The sequence below is a fragment of the Cherax quadricarinatus genome, chromosome 8 (genome assembly GCF_038502225.1).
Source record: "Cherax quadricarinatus isolate ZL_2023a chromosome 8, ASM3850222v1, whole genome shotgun sequence".
In the NCBI taxonomy this organism is placed as follows: Eukaryota; Metazoa; Arthropoda; class Malacostraca; order Decapoda; family Parastacidae; genus Cherax; species Cherax quadricarinatus.
The window spans coordinates 61755265-61774257 of NC_091299.1; the positions used below are offsets into that span (position 1 = coordinate 61755265).

The 18993-nt window shown below is 40.4% G+C and overlaps 1 protein-coding gene across 1 annotated transcript in view; it reads right to left on the reverse strand.

The window, feature by feature from the left end:
• Positions 1 to 18993, reverse strand: part of Pbgs (Porphobilinogen synthase) — an 83785-nt gene that overhangs the window by 38329 nt on the left and 26463 nt on the right. The window contains exons 5-6 of the mRNA XM_070083068.1: positions 17835 to 17955; positions 4670 to 4902 (exon numbers count right to left, since the gene is read on the reverse strand). Of these exons, the coding sequence (XP_069939169.1) occupies positions 4670 to 4902; positions 17835 to 17955 (354 nt within the window). The remainder of the gene's footprint in view (positions 1 to 4669; positions 4903 to 17834; positions 17956 to 18993) is intronic.

Here is an 18993-nt window from a genome sequence, read left to right on the forward strand (position 1 = left end):
GAAGGAAATTGTACAAAAATACGAGGGAGTGGTTGACACATCGTCAGTGTGGCTTTGTTTATGCTGGAGTGAACATTAGTCTCCCTGCTCTTCCAAACATTTCACAATAATTCATTGTTTGGTGCTTGTAGATTGAGTGTGACTGGAGTGGTTGAGGCAGTGGTAGAGGTGATAGAGGCAGTGGTAGAGGCAGTGGTAGAGGCAGTGGTAGAGGCAGTGATAGAGGCAGTGATAGAGGCAGTGATATTTACTAACATATATGTTATAAATAATAATAGTACATTATGAATAATATTTATTATTATTATTATAAATGTTATTGATATTAACATGTACTATTATTATTTATAACATACGTATATGTTAGTAAATACCACTGCCTCACCCACTGCCTCTATCACTGCCTCTATCACTGTCTCTATCACTGCCTCTACCACTGCCTCAACCGCTGAATTATTGTGAAATGTTTGGAAGAGCAGGGAGACTAATGTTCACTCCAGCATAAACAAAGCCACACTGACGATGTGTCAACCACTCCCTCGTATTTTTGTACAATTTCCTTCTTCAATTATATCGTATTATTATTATTATTATTATTATTATTATTATTATTATTATTATTATTATTAGCAGTAGCAGAAATGTTTGATTCTTTGCTGTGTTCAAGAGTAAACACATGATGTCACCGTCCAATACCTGTTCAAATAGCCATTCCAATGTGCAGTCATGAATGTGTTTACATTATTTATACTGTAGTTTAATAGCAAATAATGAACAAACAAACACTCACCACACTGAGTGGTGGGAGGGCTGGCTGCCAGTTGCGGGGGTCGGAGGGAGGGTAGTAGGGACTCGCAGTGGTTGAGGAAGTGGTGGAGGCAGTGGTGGAGTCTGTGGTATTTAATAACATACATGTTATTAAAGCATAACATGTATATATTTAGTACAACTTACGATGTTTTCATGTATTTTATGATTGTTCATGGTTCAACAAGTTAAGCAGTATTGTATTATATTTCCCTACAATATATTGGGGCACCAAACATTCACGGTTTTTCAACATTCACGAGGCTCTTGATCCCCTAACCCTCGCGAATGTTGAGGGACACCTGTATATAATAAACATGCTACATAACATATAAACATATAAATTAAAAAATATGAGATGTTTTTCTGGTCGGCTTGACAGAGTGAACAAAAACCATTCGTGTCCAGGCTGGTAATAACAACAACAACAACAACAATAACGTTTGTTTACATTACTCGCCAACTTTTTACACTGTCATTCGTTTATTCATTTAATCTTGTTTACTAACCTCTCACTCTACATTAATACTATAAATGTATGAAAGAGGGGAAAGTACCTAGGGATTGGCAAGGAGCATGTATAGTCCCTTTATATAAAGGGAAGGGGGACAAAAAAAAAATTGTAAAAATTATAGAGGAATAAGTTTACTGAGTATACCAGGAAAAGTGTATGGTAGGGTTATAATTGAAAGAATTAGAGGTAAGACAGAATGTAGGATTGCAGATGAGCAAGGAGGTTTCAGAGTGGGTAGGGGATGTGTAGATCAAGTGTTTACATTGAAGCATATATGTGAACAGTATTTAGATAAAGGTAGGGAAGTTTTTATTGCATTTATGGATTTAGAAAAGGCATATGATAGAGAGGATAGGGGAGCAATGTGGCAGATGTTGCAAGTACATGGAATAGGTGGAAAGTTATTAAATGCTGTAAAGAGTTTTTATGAGGATAGTGAGGCACAGGTTAGGGTGTGTAGAAAAGAGGGAGAATACTTCCCAGTAAAAGTAGGTCTCAGACAGGGATGTGTAATGTCACCATGGTTCTTTAATATATTTATAGATGGGGTTGTAAAAGAAGTAAATGCTAGGGCATTCGGGAGAGGGATGGGATTAAATTATGGGGAATCAAATACAAAATGGGAATTGACACTTGTTTTTTTCTGATGATACTGTGCTCATGGAAGATTCTAAAGAAAAATTGCAAAAGTTAGTGGATGAGTTTGGGAGTGTGTGTAAAGGTAGAAAGTTGAAAGTGAACACAGAAAACAGTAAGGTGATGAGGGTATCAAATGATTTAGATAAAGAAAAATTGGATATCAAATTGGGGAGGAGGAGTATGGAAGAAGTGAATGTTTTCAGATACACCTACCATCCGACTTATGACCTGCTCGACTTACGACCACTCGACTTACGATCGTGTTTTTTATGCCAAATTTCTGGGAAATAAACAACTATTTGTGTTGTACACAGTGTTTATCCTAAACCTTACAGTATAAAATACAGTACTAACAGCATAAAAAGTAAAGTAAAACATGAAATACCAAAATAAAACAATAAAATAAAGTCATTACAAAAATGTTTTGTTGATATTCAGTAGTAAAGTTTGACTTACGACCATTTCGACTTACAACCGGTTTCTCGGAACCGAACTCAGTCGTAAGTCAGATGGTAGGTGTACTTGGGAGTTGACGTGTCGGCGGATGGATTTATGAAGGATGAGGTTAATCATAAAACTGATGAGGGAAAAAAGGCGAGTGGTGCATTGAGGTATATGTGGAGACAAAAAACGTTATCTATGGAGGCAAAGAAGGGAATGTATGAAAGTATAGTAGTACCAACACTCTTATATGGGTGTGAAGCTTGGGTTGTGAATGCAGCAGCAAAGAGGTGGTTAGAGGCAGTGGAGATGTCCTGTCTAAGGGCAATGTGTGGTGCTAATATTATGCAGAAAATTCGGAGTGTAGAAATTAGGAGAAGGTGTGGAGTTAATAAAAGTATTAGTCAGAGGGCTGAAGAGGGGTTGTTGAGGTGGTTTGGTCATTTAGAGAGAATGGATCAAAGTAGAATGACATGGAGAGTGTATAAATCTGTAGGGGAAGGAAGGCGAGGTAGGGGTCGTCCTCGAAAAGGTTGGAAGGAAGGGGTAAGGGAGATTTCATGGGCGAGGGGCTTGGACTTCCAGCAGGTGTGCATGAGCGTGTTCGATAGAACTGAATGGAAACGTATGGTATTTGGGACCTGACGAGCTGTTGGAGTGTGAGCAGGGTAGTATTTAGTGAAGGGATTCAGGGAAACTGGTTATTTTTATATAGCCAGACTTGAGTCCTGGAAATGGGAAGTACAATGCCTGCACTCTAAAGGAGGGGTTCGGGATATTAGCAGTTTGGAGGGATATGTTGTGTATCTTCATACGTATATGCTTCTAAACTGTTGTGTTCTGAGCACCTCTGCAAAAACAGTGATTATGTGTGAGTGAGGTGAAAGTGTTGAATGATGATGAAAGTATTTTCTTTTTGGAGATTTTCTTTCTTTTTTGGGTCACCCTGCCTCGGTGGGAGACGGCCGACTTGTTAAAAAAAAAAAAAAAATTCTTAGCTTCTATGACAGTACTCGGGATTTTGTTCCACTCATCCACAACTCTATTACCAAACCAGTGCTCTCCTGTATCCTTCCTGAATCTGAATTTTTCCAACTTAAATCCATTGCTGTGAGTCCTGTCTAGGCCAGATATTTTTAGCATGCTATTTACACCCCCTTCATTCAATCCTATTTTCCGTTTATACACCTCAGTCATATCCCCCCAATTCTAAGCCTATCTAGAGAGTACAGATTGAGGGCCCTCAGTCTATGCTCATTTTGAAGATTTCTGATACATGGGATAAACTTTGTCATCCTCCTTTGTATGTTTTGCAGCGCATTTATATCCATTCTGTATTATGGTGACCAGAACTGTGCAGCATAATCTAAATGAGGCCTAACCAAATATATATAGAGTTGAAGAACAAATTGAGGACTTCTATTATTTATACTTCTTGATATGATGCCAAGGATTCTGTTAGCTTTACTGCACACACTTATGTACTGTTGTCTTAGTTTCAGATTACTGCTAACCAGAACTCCTGTATCCTTTTTGCAATCAGTAAGATTAAGATTTACATCATTTAATTTATATGTGGCATGATTATTTTCCTGTCCAACATTTAGAACTTTGCATTTGTCCATATTAAACTGCATCTGCCACTTCTTTGACCACTGCATCAGTCTATTCAAATCGCCCTGGAGTGCACTAATGTCCTCATTAGAATGAACCGGATGGCCTATTTTGGTGTCATCAGCAAATTTGCTTATGTTGCTATTTAATCCCTAATCTGTGTCATTTATATAGATTGTGAACAACGAGCAGCCCAACACTGACCTCTGTGGAACACCGCTTGTGATGTCCCCCCATTCTGATTTCTCCCCATTTATGCAAACTCTCTGCTACCTATTTGTCAACCATACCTCTACCCAGGAAAAAGTTTTTCCTCTTATTCCATGTGCCTTAAGTTTCCTCAATAGCCTCTGATGTGGAACTCTATTGAAAGTCTTACTGAAATCCATATACCCAATATTATATTCAATACCATAATCTACTTCCTCAAATGCCTTAGCGAAGAAAGTTAGTAAAACAATTACAGGTTTCTGTTTTACACTCACTTGGCAGGACTGTAGTACCTCCCTGGGAGGTTGCTGTCTACCAACCTACTACCTATATGAAATCCTTTTATCAACCATAAAATAACTTTGCAACAATGCTAAACAAAGAGCACATATTACTGTACATTAAAAAATACTATAAAATCATAATGTTTCAGTAAGAACTCACTGCTGCTCTAGCTGCTAATCCAGATGATCCTGGGGGCAGTTGATAACATTTCCGATCACCAAAAGCTGGGGCAGACTTTGCAGCATCCCTGAATGGACCATAAAAAGATGAGGCAAACTTCACAGCATAGGAGAGCACTGAGACCCGATTAGCTAAGCCAGCGTCATGAAGTGAAGCTTTTATAGCACCAACTCTGCCATCCATCATGTCAGAGGGGGCTATAATTTGAGCACCTGAAACATGAAACAAGTATCAAGATTCTTCTTCTTCTTCTTTCAACAAACCAGCCATATCCCACCAAGGCAGGGTGGTTGAAAAAGAAAAACAAAAGTTTCTCTTTTTAACTTTAACAACATTCGTGTTTTCTACTTTCGCAAGCTTCGAACATTCGCGAATTACCAGCCGCTTAATCATATTTAAAATATGTCATTACATTCATTTATTTTTTTATTAGCACACTGGCCGATTCCCACCAAGGCAGGGTGGCCCGAAAAAGAAAAACTTTCACCATCATTCACTCCATCACTGTCTTGCCAGAAGGGCGCTTTACACTACAGTTTAAACTGCAACATTAACATCCCTCCTTCAGAGTGCAGGCACTGTACTTCCCATCTCCAGGACTCAAGTCCGGCCTGCCGGTTTCCCTGAACCCCTTCATAAATGTTGCTTTGCTCACACTCCAAAAGCAAGTCAAGTATTAAAAACCATTTGTCTCCATTCACTCCTATCAAACATGCTCACGCATGCCCGCTGGAAGTCCAAGCCCCTCGCACACAAAACCTCCTTTACCCCCTCCCTCCAACCTTTCCTAGGCCGACCCCTACCCCGCCTTCCTTCCACTACAGACTGATACACTCTTGAAGTCATTCTGTTTTGCTCCATTCTCTCTACATGTCCGAACCACCTTAACAACCCTTCCTCAGCCCTCTGGACAACAGTTCTGGCAATCCCGCACCTCCTCCTAACTTCCAAACTACGAATTCTCTGCATTATATTCACACCACACATTGCCCTCAGACATGACATCTCCACTGCCTCCAGCCTTCTCCTCGCTGCAACATTCATCACCCATGCTTCACAACCATATAAGAGTGTTGGTAAAACTATACTCTCACACATTCCCCTCTTTGCCTCCAAGGACAAAGTTCTTTGTCTCCACAGACTCCTAAGTGCACCGCTCACCCTTTTCCCCTCATCAATTCTATGATTCACCTCATCTTTCCTAGACCCATCTGCTGACACATCCACTCCCAAATATCTGAATACATTCACCTCCTCCATACTCTCTCCCTGCAATCTGATATTCAATCTTTCATCACCTAATCTTTTTGTTATCCTCATAACCTTACTCTTTCCTATATTCACTTTCAATTTTCTTTTTTTACATACCCTACCAAATTCATCCACCAACCTCTGCAACTTCTCTTCAGAATCTCCCAAGAGCACAGTGTCATCAGCAAAGAGCAACTGTGACAACTTCCACTTTATGTGTGATTCTTTATCTTTTAACTCCATGCCTCTTGCCAAGATCCTCGCATTTACTTCTCTTACAACTCCATCTATAAATATATTAAACAACCACGGTGACATCACACATCCTTGTCTAAGGCCTACTTTTACTGGGAAATAATCTCCCTCTCTCCTACATACTCTAACTTGAGCCTCACTATCCTCATAAAAACTCTTCACTGCTTTCAGTAACCTACCTCCTATAGTGTACACCTGCAACATCTGCCACATTACCCCCCTATCCACCCTGTCATACGCCTTTTCCAAATCCATAAATGCCACAAAAACCTCTTTAGCCTTATCTAAACACTGTTCACTTATATGTTTCACTGTAAACACCTGGTCCACACACCCCCTACCTTTGCTGAAGCCTCCTTGTTCATCTGTTATCCTATTCTCCATCTTACTCTTAATTTTTTCAATAACAACTCTACCATACACTTTACCAGGTATACTCAACAGATTTACCCCCCTATAATTTTTGCACTCTCTTTTGTCCCCTTTGCCTTTATACAAAGGAACTATGCATGCTCTCTGCCAATCCATAGGTACCTTACCCTCTTCCATACATTTATTAAATAATAGCACCAACCACTCCAAAACTATATCCCCACCTGCTTTTAACATTTCTATCTTTATCCCATCAATCCCATTAAATCTGGAGTATCTGAGAGAGTCAGAGCAAAGGAAGGGGTAGCAGTAATGTTGAAGGATCAGTTATTGAAGGAGAAAAGAGAATATGAATGTGTAAATTCAAGAATTATGTGGATTAAAGTAAAGGTTGGATGCGAAAAGTGGGTCATAATAAGCGTGTATGCACCTGGAGAAGAGAGGAATGTAGAGGAGAGAGAAAGATTTTGGGAGATGTTAAGTGAATGTATAGGAGCCTTTGAACCAAGTGAGAGAGTAATTGTGGTAGGGGACCTGAATGCTAAAGTAAGAGAAACTTTTAGAGAGGGTGTGGTAGGTAAGTTTGGGGTGCCAGGTGTAAATGATAATAGGAGCCCTTTGATTGAACTTTGTATAGAAAGGGGTTTAGTTATAGGTAATACATATTTTAAGAAAAAGAGGATAAATAAGTATACAAGATATGATGTAGGCCGAAATGACAGTAGTTTGTTGGATTATGTATTGGTAGATAAAAGACTGTTGAGTAGACTTAAGGATGTACATGTTTATAGAGGGGCCACAGATATATCAGATCACTTTCTAGTTGTAGCTACACTGAGAGTAAAAGGTAGATGGGATACAAGGAGAATAGAAGCATCAGGTAAGAGAGAGGCGAAGGTTTATAAACTAAAAGAGGAGGCAGTTAGGGTAAGATATAAACAGCTATTGGAGGATAGATGGGCTAATGAGAGCATAGGCAATGGGGTCGAAGAGGTATGGGGTAGGTTTAAAAATGTAATGTTAGAGTGTTCAGCAGAAGTTTGTGGTTACAGGAAAGTGGGTGCGGGAGGGAAGAGGAGCGATTGGTGGAATGATGATGTAAAGAGAGTAGTAAGGGAGAAAAAGTTTGCATATGAGAAGTTTTTACAAAGTAGAAGTGATGCAAGGAGGGAAGAGTATATGGAGAAAAAGAGAGAGGTTAAGAGAGTGGTGAAGCAATGTAAAAAGAGAGCAAATGAGAGAGCGGGTGAGATGTTATCAACAAATTTTGTTGAAAATAAGAAAAAGTTTTGGAGTGAGATTAACAAGTTAAGGAAGCCTAGAGAACAAATGGATTTGTCAGTTAAAAATAGGAAAGGAGAGTTATTAAATGGAGAGTTAGAGGTATTGGGAAGATGGAGGGAATATTTTGAGGAATTGTTAAATGTTGATTAAGATAGGGAAGCTGTGATTTCGTGAATAGGGCAAGGAGGAATAACATCTTGTAGGAGTGAGGAAGAGCCAGTTGTGAGTGTGGGGGAAGTTCGTGAGGCGGTAGGTAAAATGAAAGGGGGTAAGGCAGCCGGGATTGATGGGATAAAGATAGAAATGTTAAAAGCAGGTGGGGATATAGTTTTGGAGTGGTTGGTGCAATTATTTAATAAATGTATGGAAGAGGGTAAGGTACCTAGGGACTGGCAGAGAGTATGCATAGTTCCTTTGTATAAAGGCAAAGGGGACAAAAGAGAGTGCAAAAATTATAGGGGGATAAGTCTGTTGAGTATACCTGGTAAAGTGTATGGTAGAGTTATTATTGAAAGAATTAAGAGTAAGACGGAGAATAGGATAGCAGATGAACAAGGAGGCTTTAGGAAAGGTAGGGGGTGTGTGGACCAGGTGTTTACAGTGAAACATATAAGTGAACAGTATTTACATAAGGCTAAAGAGATGAAGATAGGGAAGCTGTGATTTTGTGTATAGGGCAAGGAGGAACACCATCATGTAGGAGTGAGGAAGAGCCAGTTGTGAGTGTGGGGTAAGTTCGTGAGGCAGTAGGTAAAATGAAAGGGGGTAAGGCAGCCGGGATTGATGGGATAAAGATAGAAATGTTAAAAGCAGGTGGGGATATAGTTTTGGAGTGGTTGGTGCAATTATTTAATAAATGTATGGAAGAGGGTAAGGTACCTAGGGATTGGCAGAGAGCATGCATAGTTCCTTTGTAGAAAGGCAAAGGGGATAAAAGAGAGTGCAAAAATTATAGGGGGATAAGTCTGTTGAGTATACCTGGTAAAGTGTATGGTAGTTATTATTGAAAGAATTAAGAGTAAGACGGAGAATAGGATAGCAGATGAACAAGGAGGCTTTAGGAAAGGTAGGGGGTGTGTGGACCAGGTGTTTACAGTGAAACATATAAGTGAACAGTATTCAGATAAGGCTAAAGAGGTCTTTGTGGCATTTATGGATTTGGAAAAGGCATATGACAGGGTGGATAGGGGGGCAATGTGGCAGATGTTGCAGGTGTATGGTGTAGGAGGTAGGTTACTGAAAGCAGTGAAGAGTTTTTTACGAGGATAGTGAGGCTCAAGTTAGAGTATGTAGGAAAGAGGGAAATTATTTCCCAGTAAAAGTAGGCCTTAGACAAGGATGTGTGATGTCACCATGGTTGTTTAATATATTTATAGATGGGGTTGTAAGAGAAGTAAATGCGAGGGTCTTGGCAAGAGGCGTGGAGTTAAAAGATAAAGAATCACACATAAAGTGGGAGTTGTCACAGTTGCTCTTTGCTGATGACACTGTGCTCTTGGGAGATTCTGAAGAGAAGTTGCAGAGATTGGTGGATGAATTTGGTAGGGTGTGCAAAAGAAGAAAATTGAAAGTGAATACAGGAAAGAGTAAGGTTATGAGGATAACAAAAAGATTAGGTGATGAAAGATTGGATATCAGATTGGAGGGAGAGAGTATGGAGGAGGTGAATGTATTCAGATATTTGGGAGTGGACGTGTCAGCGGATGGGTCTATGAAAGATGAGGTGAATCATAGAATTGATGAGGGGAAAAGGGTGAGTGGTGCACTTAGGAGTCTCTGGAGACAAAGAACTTTGTCCTTGGAGGCAAAGAGGGGAATGTATGAGAGTATAGTTTTACCAACGCTCTTATATGGGTGTGAAGCATGGGTGATGAATGTTGCAGCGAGGAGAAGGCTGGAGGCAGTGGAGATGTCATGTCTGAGAGCAATGTGTGGTGTTAATATAATGCAGAGAATTCGTAGATTGGAAGTTAGGAGGAGGTGCGGGATTACCAAAACTGTTGTCCAGAGGGCTGAAGAAGGGTTGTTGAGGTGGTTCGGACATGTGGAGAGAATGGAGCGAAACAGAATAACTTCAAGAGTGTATCAGTCTGTAGTGGAAGGAAGGAGGGGTAGGGGTCGGCCTAGGAAAGGTTGGAGGGAGGGGGTAAAGGAGGTTTTGTGTGCGAGGGGCTTGGACTTCCAGCAGGCATGCGTGAGCGTGTTTGATAGGAGTGAATGGAGACAAATGGTTTTTAATACTTGATGTGCTGTTGGAGTGTGAGCAAAGTAACATTTATGAAGGGGTTCAGGGAAACCGGCAGGCCGGACTTGAGTCCTGGAGATGGGAAGTACAGTGCCTGCACTCTGAAGGAGGGGTGTTAATGTTGCAGTTTAAAAACTGTAGTGTAAAGCACCCTTCTTACAAGACAGTGATGGAGTGAATGATGGTGAAAGTTTTTCTTTTTCGGGCCACCCTGCCTTGGTGGGAATCGGCCAGTGTGATAATAAAAAAAAAAAAATCCCGGCTGCCTTACCCCCTTTCATTTTACCTACCGCCTCACGAACTTCCCCCACACTCACAACTGACTCTTCCTCACTCCTACAAGATGTTATTCCTCCTTGCCCTATACATGAAATCACAGCTTCCCTATCTTCATCAACATTTAACAATTCCTCAAAATATTCCCTCCATCTTCCCAATGCCTCTAACTCTCCATTTAATAACTCTCCTGTCCTATTTTTAACTGATAAATCCATTTGTTCTCTAGGTTTCCTTAACTTGTTAATCTCACTCCAAAACTTTTTCTTATTTTCAACAAAATTTGTTGATAACATCTCACCCACTCTCTCATTTGCTCTCTTTTTACATTGCTTCACCACTCTCTTAACCTCTCTCTTTTTCTCCATATACTCTTCCCTCCTTGCATCACTTCTGCTTTGTAAAAACTTCTCATATGCTAACTTTTTCTCCCTTACTACTCTCTTTACATCATCATTCCACCAATCGCTCCTCTTCCCTCCCGCACCCAGGCAGACTACATACGTACATTATTATTATAAATGATAATTACACGTATGTGTACCTGTACCTAAGTACGCCTTCATCAAGGCGTCATTTCTTCTAAAAATAATGTTAGATGAGAATGGGTGTGTTTCTCTTTATCAATGTGGAGACAACTTGTACACAATGTAAAGTGACGAAAACCAGACGCGTTCGTCACGTGTGGGTGGGGTGAGGAGAGCTTCCCTGGCTGGCTGCCCATACTTCCCAAACCTGTCTTCCTACAAATAAAACTCACCTCTCACCCTACATTAAGACTACAAATATTTTAAGATAATTACTGAATGTACTGTATATATATTTTATCTCTCTGGGGAGACTTAATTAAATGTAGTACATTACGTGTGGGTGGGGTGGGGTGGGTTGCCCTGACTGGCTACCATACCATGAGCCAGATCAGCTCACCCCACCCCACCCACACGTAATATACTACAACATTTAAAGTGCCCCAGAGCAATAAAATACATATACAGTACATTCATTAATTACCTTAAAATATTTGTAGTCTTCATGTATGGTGAGAGGTGAGTCATATTTATTTGTAGGAAGTCAGGTGTGGGAAGTATGGTAGCCAGCCAGGGCAGCCCACCCCACCCCACCCACATGTAATGTAAACAAACAGACGCATCAGGTTTTGGATGATACACGTTCATTCCCGTGTCTGTGAACCTTATATCATAGTACAAACACTTTACATTGTGTACAAGTTGTCTCCACATTGATTTTTTTTTTTTTCAACAAGTCAGCCGTCTCCCACCGAGGCAGGGTGACCCAAGAAAGAAAGAAAATCCCCAAAAAGAAAATACTTTCATCATCATTCAACACTTTCACCACACTCACACATTATCACTGCTTTTGCAGAGGTGCTCAGAATACAACAGCTTAGAAGCATATACAGGTCTCCCTCAACATTCACGTTTTCAGCTATCGCGGGCTTCACACATTCGCGAATTCCCAACCGCCAAATTCACAGCCACCAAATTCCCAGCCGCCAAATCATATTCAAGTTTCCCGCCACCTGCGAGTCCCTACTACCCTCCCTCCGACCCCCGCAACTGGCAGCCAGCCCTCCCACCACTCGGTGTGGTGAGCGTTTTGTTTGTTCATTATTTGCTATTAAACTACAGTATAAATAATGTAAACCCATTCATGACTGCATATTGGAATGGCTATTCAGACAGGTATTGGACGGTGACATCATGTGTTTACTCTTGAACACAGCAAAGAATCAAACATTTCTGCTACTGCTAATAATAACAATAGTAATAATAATAATAATAATAATAATAATAATAATAATAAATACGATATAATTGAAGAAGGAAGTTGTACAAAAATACGAGGGAGTGGTTGACACATCTTCAGTGTGGCTTTGTTTATGCTGGAGTGAACATTAGTCTCCCTGCTCTTCCAAACATTTCACAATAATTCATTGTGTTTGGTGCTTGTAGATTGAGTGCGACTGGAGTGGTTGAGGCAGTGGTTGAGGCAGCGATTGAGGCAGCAATTGAGGCAGTGGGTGAGGCAGTGGGTGAGGCAGCTGTCGAGGCAGCTGTTGAGGCAGCTGTTGAGGCAGCTGTTGAGGCAGCTGTTGAGGCAGTGATTGAGGCAGCGATTGAGGCAGTGGGTGAGGCAGCTGTTGAGGCAGCGATTGAGGCAGCGATTGAGACAGCTGTTGAGGCAGCTGTTGAGACAGCTGTTGAGGCAGCTGTTGAGGCAGCTATTGTGTCAGTGGGTGAGGCAGCGATTGAGGCAGTGGGTGAGGCAGCTGTTGAGGCAGCGATTGAGGCAGCGATTGAGGCAGCGATTGAGGCAGTGGGTGAGGCAGCTGTTGAGGCAGCGATTGAGGCAGCAATTGAGGCAGCTGTTGAGGCAGCGATTGAGGCAGCTGTTGAGGCAGTGATTGAGGCAGTGGGTGAGGCAGCTGTTGAGGCAGCGATTGAGGCAGCTGTTGAGGCAGGGATTGAGGCAGTGGGTGAGGCAGCTGTTGAGGCAGCGATTGAGGCAGTGGGTGAGGCAGCTGTTGAGGCAGCGATTGAGGCAGCTGTTGAGGCAGCGATTGAGGCAGTGGTATTTAATAACATACATGTTATTAATAATAATAATACATGTTATTAATAATATGTACTAATATTATTTATAACATATATGTTATTAAATACCACTGCCTCAACCGCTGAATTATTGTGAAATGTTTGGAAGAGCAGGGAGACTAATGTTCACTCAAGCATAAACAAAGCCACACTGACGATGTGTCAACTACTCCCTCATATTTGTGTACAATTTCCTTCTTCAATTATATCGTATTTTTTTTTTTTTTTTTTCAACAAGTCGGCCGTCTCCCACCGAGGCAGGGTTACCCAAAAAAGAAAGAAAATCCCCAAAAAGAAAATACTTTCATCATCATTCAACACTTTCACCACACTCGCACACTATCACTGTTTTTGCAGAGGTGCTCAGAATACAACAGTCTAGAAGCATACACATATAAAGATACACAACATATCCCTCCAAACTGCCAATATCGTATTATTATTATTATTATTATTATTATTATTATTATTATTATTATTATTATTATTATTACTACTATTGTTATTATTAGCAGTAGCAGAAATGTTTGATTCTTTGCTGTGTTCAAGAGTAAACACATGATGTCACCGTCCAATACCTGTCCGAATAGTCATTCCAATATGTAGTCATGAATGGGTTTACATTATTTATACTGTAGTTTAATAGCAAATAATGAACAAACAAAACACTCACACCGAGTGGTGGGAAGGCTGGCTGCCAGTTGCGGGGGTCGGAGGGAGGGTAGTAGGGACTCTCAGTGGTTGAGGAAGTGGTGGAGGCATTGGTGGAGTCTGGTATTTAATAAAATACATGTTATTAAAGCATAACATGTATATACTTAGTACAATTTACGACGTTTTCATGTATTTTATGATTGTTCATGGTTCAACAAGTTAAGGAAGCAGTTTACCTGGAGTTTACCTGGAGAGAGTTCCGGGGGTCAACGCCCCCGCGGCCCGGTCTGTGACCAGGCCTCCTGGTGGATCAGAGCCTGATCAACCAGGCTGTTGCTGCTGGCTGCACGCAAACCAATGTACGAGCCACAGCCCAGCTGATCAGGAACTGACTTTAGGTGCTTGTCCAGTGCCAGCTTGAAGACTGCCAGGGGTCTGTTGGTAATCCCCCTTATGTGTGCTGGGAGGCAGTTGAACAGTCTCGGGCTCCTGACACTTATTGTATGGTCTCTTAACGTGCTAGTGACACCCCTGCTTTTCATTGGGGGGATGGTGCATCGTCTGCCAAGTCTTTTGCTTTCGTAGTGAGTGATTTTCGTGTGCAAGTTCGGTACTAGTCCCTCTAGGATTTTCCAGGTGTATATAATCATGTATCTCTCCCTCCTGCGTTCCAGGGAATACAGGTTTAGGAACCTCAAGCGCTCCCAGTAATTGAGGTGTTTTATCTCCGTTATGCGCACCGTGAAAGTTCTCTGTACATTTTCTAGGTCGGCAAATTCACCTGCCTTGAAAGGTGCTGTTAGTGTGCAGCAATATTCCAGCCTAGATAGAACAAGTGACCTGAAGAGTGTCATCATGGGCTTGGCCTCCCCAGTTTTGAAGGTTCTCATTATCCATCCTGTCATTTTTCTAGCAGATGTGATTGATACAATGTTATGGTCCTTGAAGGTGAGATCCTCCGACATGATCACTCCCAGGTCTTTGACGTTGGTGTTTCGCTCTATTTTGTGGCCAGAATTTGTTTTGTACTCTGATGAAGATTTAATTTCCTCATGTTTACCATATCTGAGTAATTGAAATTTCTCATCGTTGAACTTCATATTGTTTTCTGCAGCCCACTGAAAGATTTGGTTGATGTCCGCCTGGAGCCTTGCAGTGTCTGCAATGGAAGACACTGTCATGCAGATTCAGGTGTCATCTGCAAAGGAAGACACGGTGCTGTGGCTGACATCCTTGTCTATGTCGGATATGAGGATGAGGAACAAGATGGGAGCGAGTACTGTGCCTTGTGGAACAGAGCTTTTCACCGTAGCTGCCTCGGACTTTACTCTGTTGACGACTACTCTCTGTGTTCTGTTAGTGAGGAAATTATAGATCCATCGACTGACTTTTCCTGTTATTCCTTTAGCACGCATTTTGTGCGCTATTACGCCATGGTCACACTTGTCGAAGGCTTTTGCAAAGTCTGTATATATTACATCTGCATTCTTTTTGTCTTCTAGTGCATTTAGGACCTTGTCGTAGTGATCCAATAGTTGAGACAGACAGGAGCGACCTGTTCTAAACCCATGTTGCCCTGGGTTGTGTAACTGATGGGTTTCTAGATGGGTGGTGATCTTGCTTCTTAGGACCCTTTCAAAGATTTTTATGATATGGGATGTTAGTGCTATTGGTCTGTAGTTCTTTGCTGTTCTTTGCTTTGCTGTTGTATTATATTTCCCTGCAATATATTGGGGCACCAAACATTCACGGTTTTTCAACATTCGCGAGGCTCTTGATCCCCTAACCCTCGCGAATGTTGAGGGAGACCTGTACGTATAAAGATACACAATATATCCCTCCAAACTGCCAATATCCCAAACCCCTCCTTTAAAGTGCAGGCATTGTACTCCACATTGATACAGTAGAATAATTTAAGAGGAACACTCCCATTCTCATGTAACACCATTTATAGACTAAATGATGCTCTAAGTGAAGGCATATGAAAGGAATAATTTTCTAGTTACCCACAGTAATATTATAGTGTATACATTTTCTCTGATGTTGGACTTGAGAAAATGTTATTCTTGCTGTCACTCCTACAAGTCGCCTGGCTAACACATCTCTTATTTATGTTAATTTATTCTACTGTGGGGTGTATTTATCATGTTTATATGTTACATAGTGTGTTTATTATATAATTTTGAAAAAAATATCATAGATGGATTAATAGAAATGCCCATTTTAACATAATATACAACATTTAATGCACCCAAAGATGATTATTATTAATATGGCAGCAAGAGTAGAGAGACTCTTAGTGATTTAAACCCTCTGACTATCGCAAGCCCCTTTCTAAAACTGTCATTCTATGTCAAAAAATTTTTGGAAAAAAAAAAAAAAAAAAAATCTTATGAAATGATAGAGAATCTTTTCCCGATGGTAGTGACACCAAAAGTATGAAATTTGGTCAAAAACTCATGGAGTTACGCTCCCGCGAAGTTAGCGGTCTCGGTGACATATACACAGCGGCGATTTCGCCGACTTTGAGTCCTGTTTTTGGCCAATTCCGTTATTCCAGTTGACCAAACTCATAGCTATTTCTTTAGAACCCCACTTTTTCTATCAATTGAGTACAAGAAACCACCCATTTACCAATTTGAACTACCCAATAAGGTGGTCAGAAATTGGCAATTTGGCCACTTTCACGCAAATTAAAAAATACGCCAATTTCAAAATAGGGTCCAGAATAAACAATGTAGACATTCTTGGCACTAAAATAACATATCCTCTGTTCATTAGTCATGTTTCCAGGCCCCTCTTATATTACTATTGCTTTCTATTTTGATGTTTTATTCATACAAAAAATAGATTTCCTGTTATGCAGACTACTGCATTATTGTAAAAATGGTATAAATAATATCAGTGCACTAGAGAAAGAATATTAGACTCCCCAGTTGACGTGTATTGGACGTGTGGTGTGATCTGCTTACTCTTGAACATTGGTAAAAATTGAACATTTCCGCTACTCTGAGCTCAATTTCAAGGTCATTTTCATCGTGAAACTAATCAAAATCATCCCTATTTCTGCAATATGTTTTCCATTTTATCACGTGAGATCATGAAAACGAGACTACAACGATAATTACTACACGAAAATACACCTCAAAGTCGGCGTTTTAATCCAAAAAAAGTCTTTTTTTTTTTTCCTCATTATGCACTGTGTGCTGCAGGATTTTTTTTATGTGGTGCACACTGACCACACAGACCCATTCTCTCACATGTGGGCCTACCAGCTTTTGCCTGCTTGATTTGAAGCGGCTAGAATTATTGAGTATATATACGTCTGAAACACTGGCTCGTAAGACATATATATACGAGCAAAACAGTCAAAGGGTTAATTTGCGTGAAATTAGCCAAACTGCCAATTTCTGACCACTTTATTGGGTAGTTGAAATCAGTAAATGGGCAGTTTCTTGTACTTAATCGATAAAACAAATGGAGTTCTAAAGAAATAGCTATGAGTTTGGTCGACAGGAACAATGGAATTAGTCAAAACTAGGGCTCAAAGTGGGCGAAATCACTGATTCGTAAATATTGCCGAGGTCACTAACTTCACGAGAGCATAATTCCATAAGTTTTCCACCAAATTTCATACTTTTGGTGTCATTACCATTGGGAAAAGATTCTCTATCATTTCATAAGAAAAAATAATTTGTTTTTCAAATATTTTGTGACACCAGGAGACACCTCAGGATTTGGGGATGCAACAGTCAAAGGAAAATTGGTTAGTCGGACATAAGTACTGGAGATGGGAACAACAGAACCTTCACCCTGAAGGAGGGTGAGGATGTCGCAGTTTGGAGAATCACCTAAACGATGGTGAAAATATTTTTTCAGTGAGAGATGGCAAATATGATTAAAAAACTTACACTAATATTTTTTTTCAGTTTTATTTTCCTCCTGTTTTCTAATGTGTGCTTGCTGAAAGAGGACTCACAAACTTTTACAAACATTAGTTTCCTAATACAAACAAGTGGAAATGTTTATCATACATATGATGCTCTAACAACTGTTTCCAGTATTTCACATTTTCAACACCTGAAGGTACTTTCAAATGTTAGGGAAAAAGTCTACATAAAACCATCTACAGGAATGCTGAGAACCTGAGATTAATAAGATATTGAAGAAATGGATCAAACATATTTCTCACCTGCTTTAGCATAAGCAGTAGCTTGTTCAGCCAAGCGCTTGATGCTGAGGGTGTTATCAATTGTTCCATCTTCTTTCAGGATACCACAGTGACCATGAGTAGTGTAAGCACACAAACACACCTATCAAACCAATACCATTAGTAATATCATTTCTTTATTAATATATCTTAGGACACAGTTATATATGTTAAAGTGTATAATCAGCTCCTTAAGCCAGTCTCAGACCAGGCATGCAAATTTCCCATTAACATTATTTCTTTACTAACATACTGCAGCCCACAGAGACCTTTCAAATTTTAACTCTTTCAAATATATGTACCATTTTTCAATTAATTTATTATCTCTTTTTAACCCCTTTTTACCAACATAATATGAAAAGTAACTAGTCAGGCTGAATTCAGATTTTTTTTTCTATTTTGGCATTATCAAACTGCATCAACTAAATATACCTGGAGTGTACCTGGAGAGGACTTTGGGGACTTTGGGGGTCAATGCCCCTGTGGCCCAGTCTGTGACCAGGCCTCATGGTGGCCGCACGTAAACCAACGTACGAACCACAGCCTGGCTGGTCAGGTACTGACTTTAGGTGCCTGTCCAGAGCCTTCTTGAAGACAGCCAGGTGTCTATTAGCAATCCCCCTTATGTATGCTGGGAGGTAGTTGAACAGTCTTGGGCACTTGACACTAACTGTGTTGTCTCTTCATCGTGCAAGTGGCACCCCTGCTTTTCATTGGAGGATGTTGCATCACCTGCTGAGTCTTTTGCTTTCATAGGGAGTGATTTTCGTGTGAAAATTTGGTACTAATCCTTCTGCGATTTTCCAAGTGTATATAATCATGTATCTTTCTTGCTTGCATTCCAGGGAATACAAGTCGAGGAACTTCAACCGTTTCCAGTAATTTAGGTGCTTTATCGTACTTATGTGTGCCATTCTTGCCGTCACTGATGAACATGAGAATCCTACAATATACCTGCATTCACTGATGAGCTTGAGAATCCTAAAATATCGGTTAATTTTTATTTTAAACTAGAAAACAATAAGCCCATTTACGATATATGTATTTACTTTATCAATGAGAGATTTAGTATTTGGTCAAAACTGGAAATGCCCAGACAGATAACGTATACAGTAAACCCTCTCATAACTTACACGATACA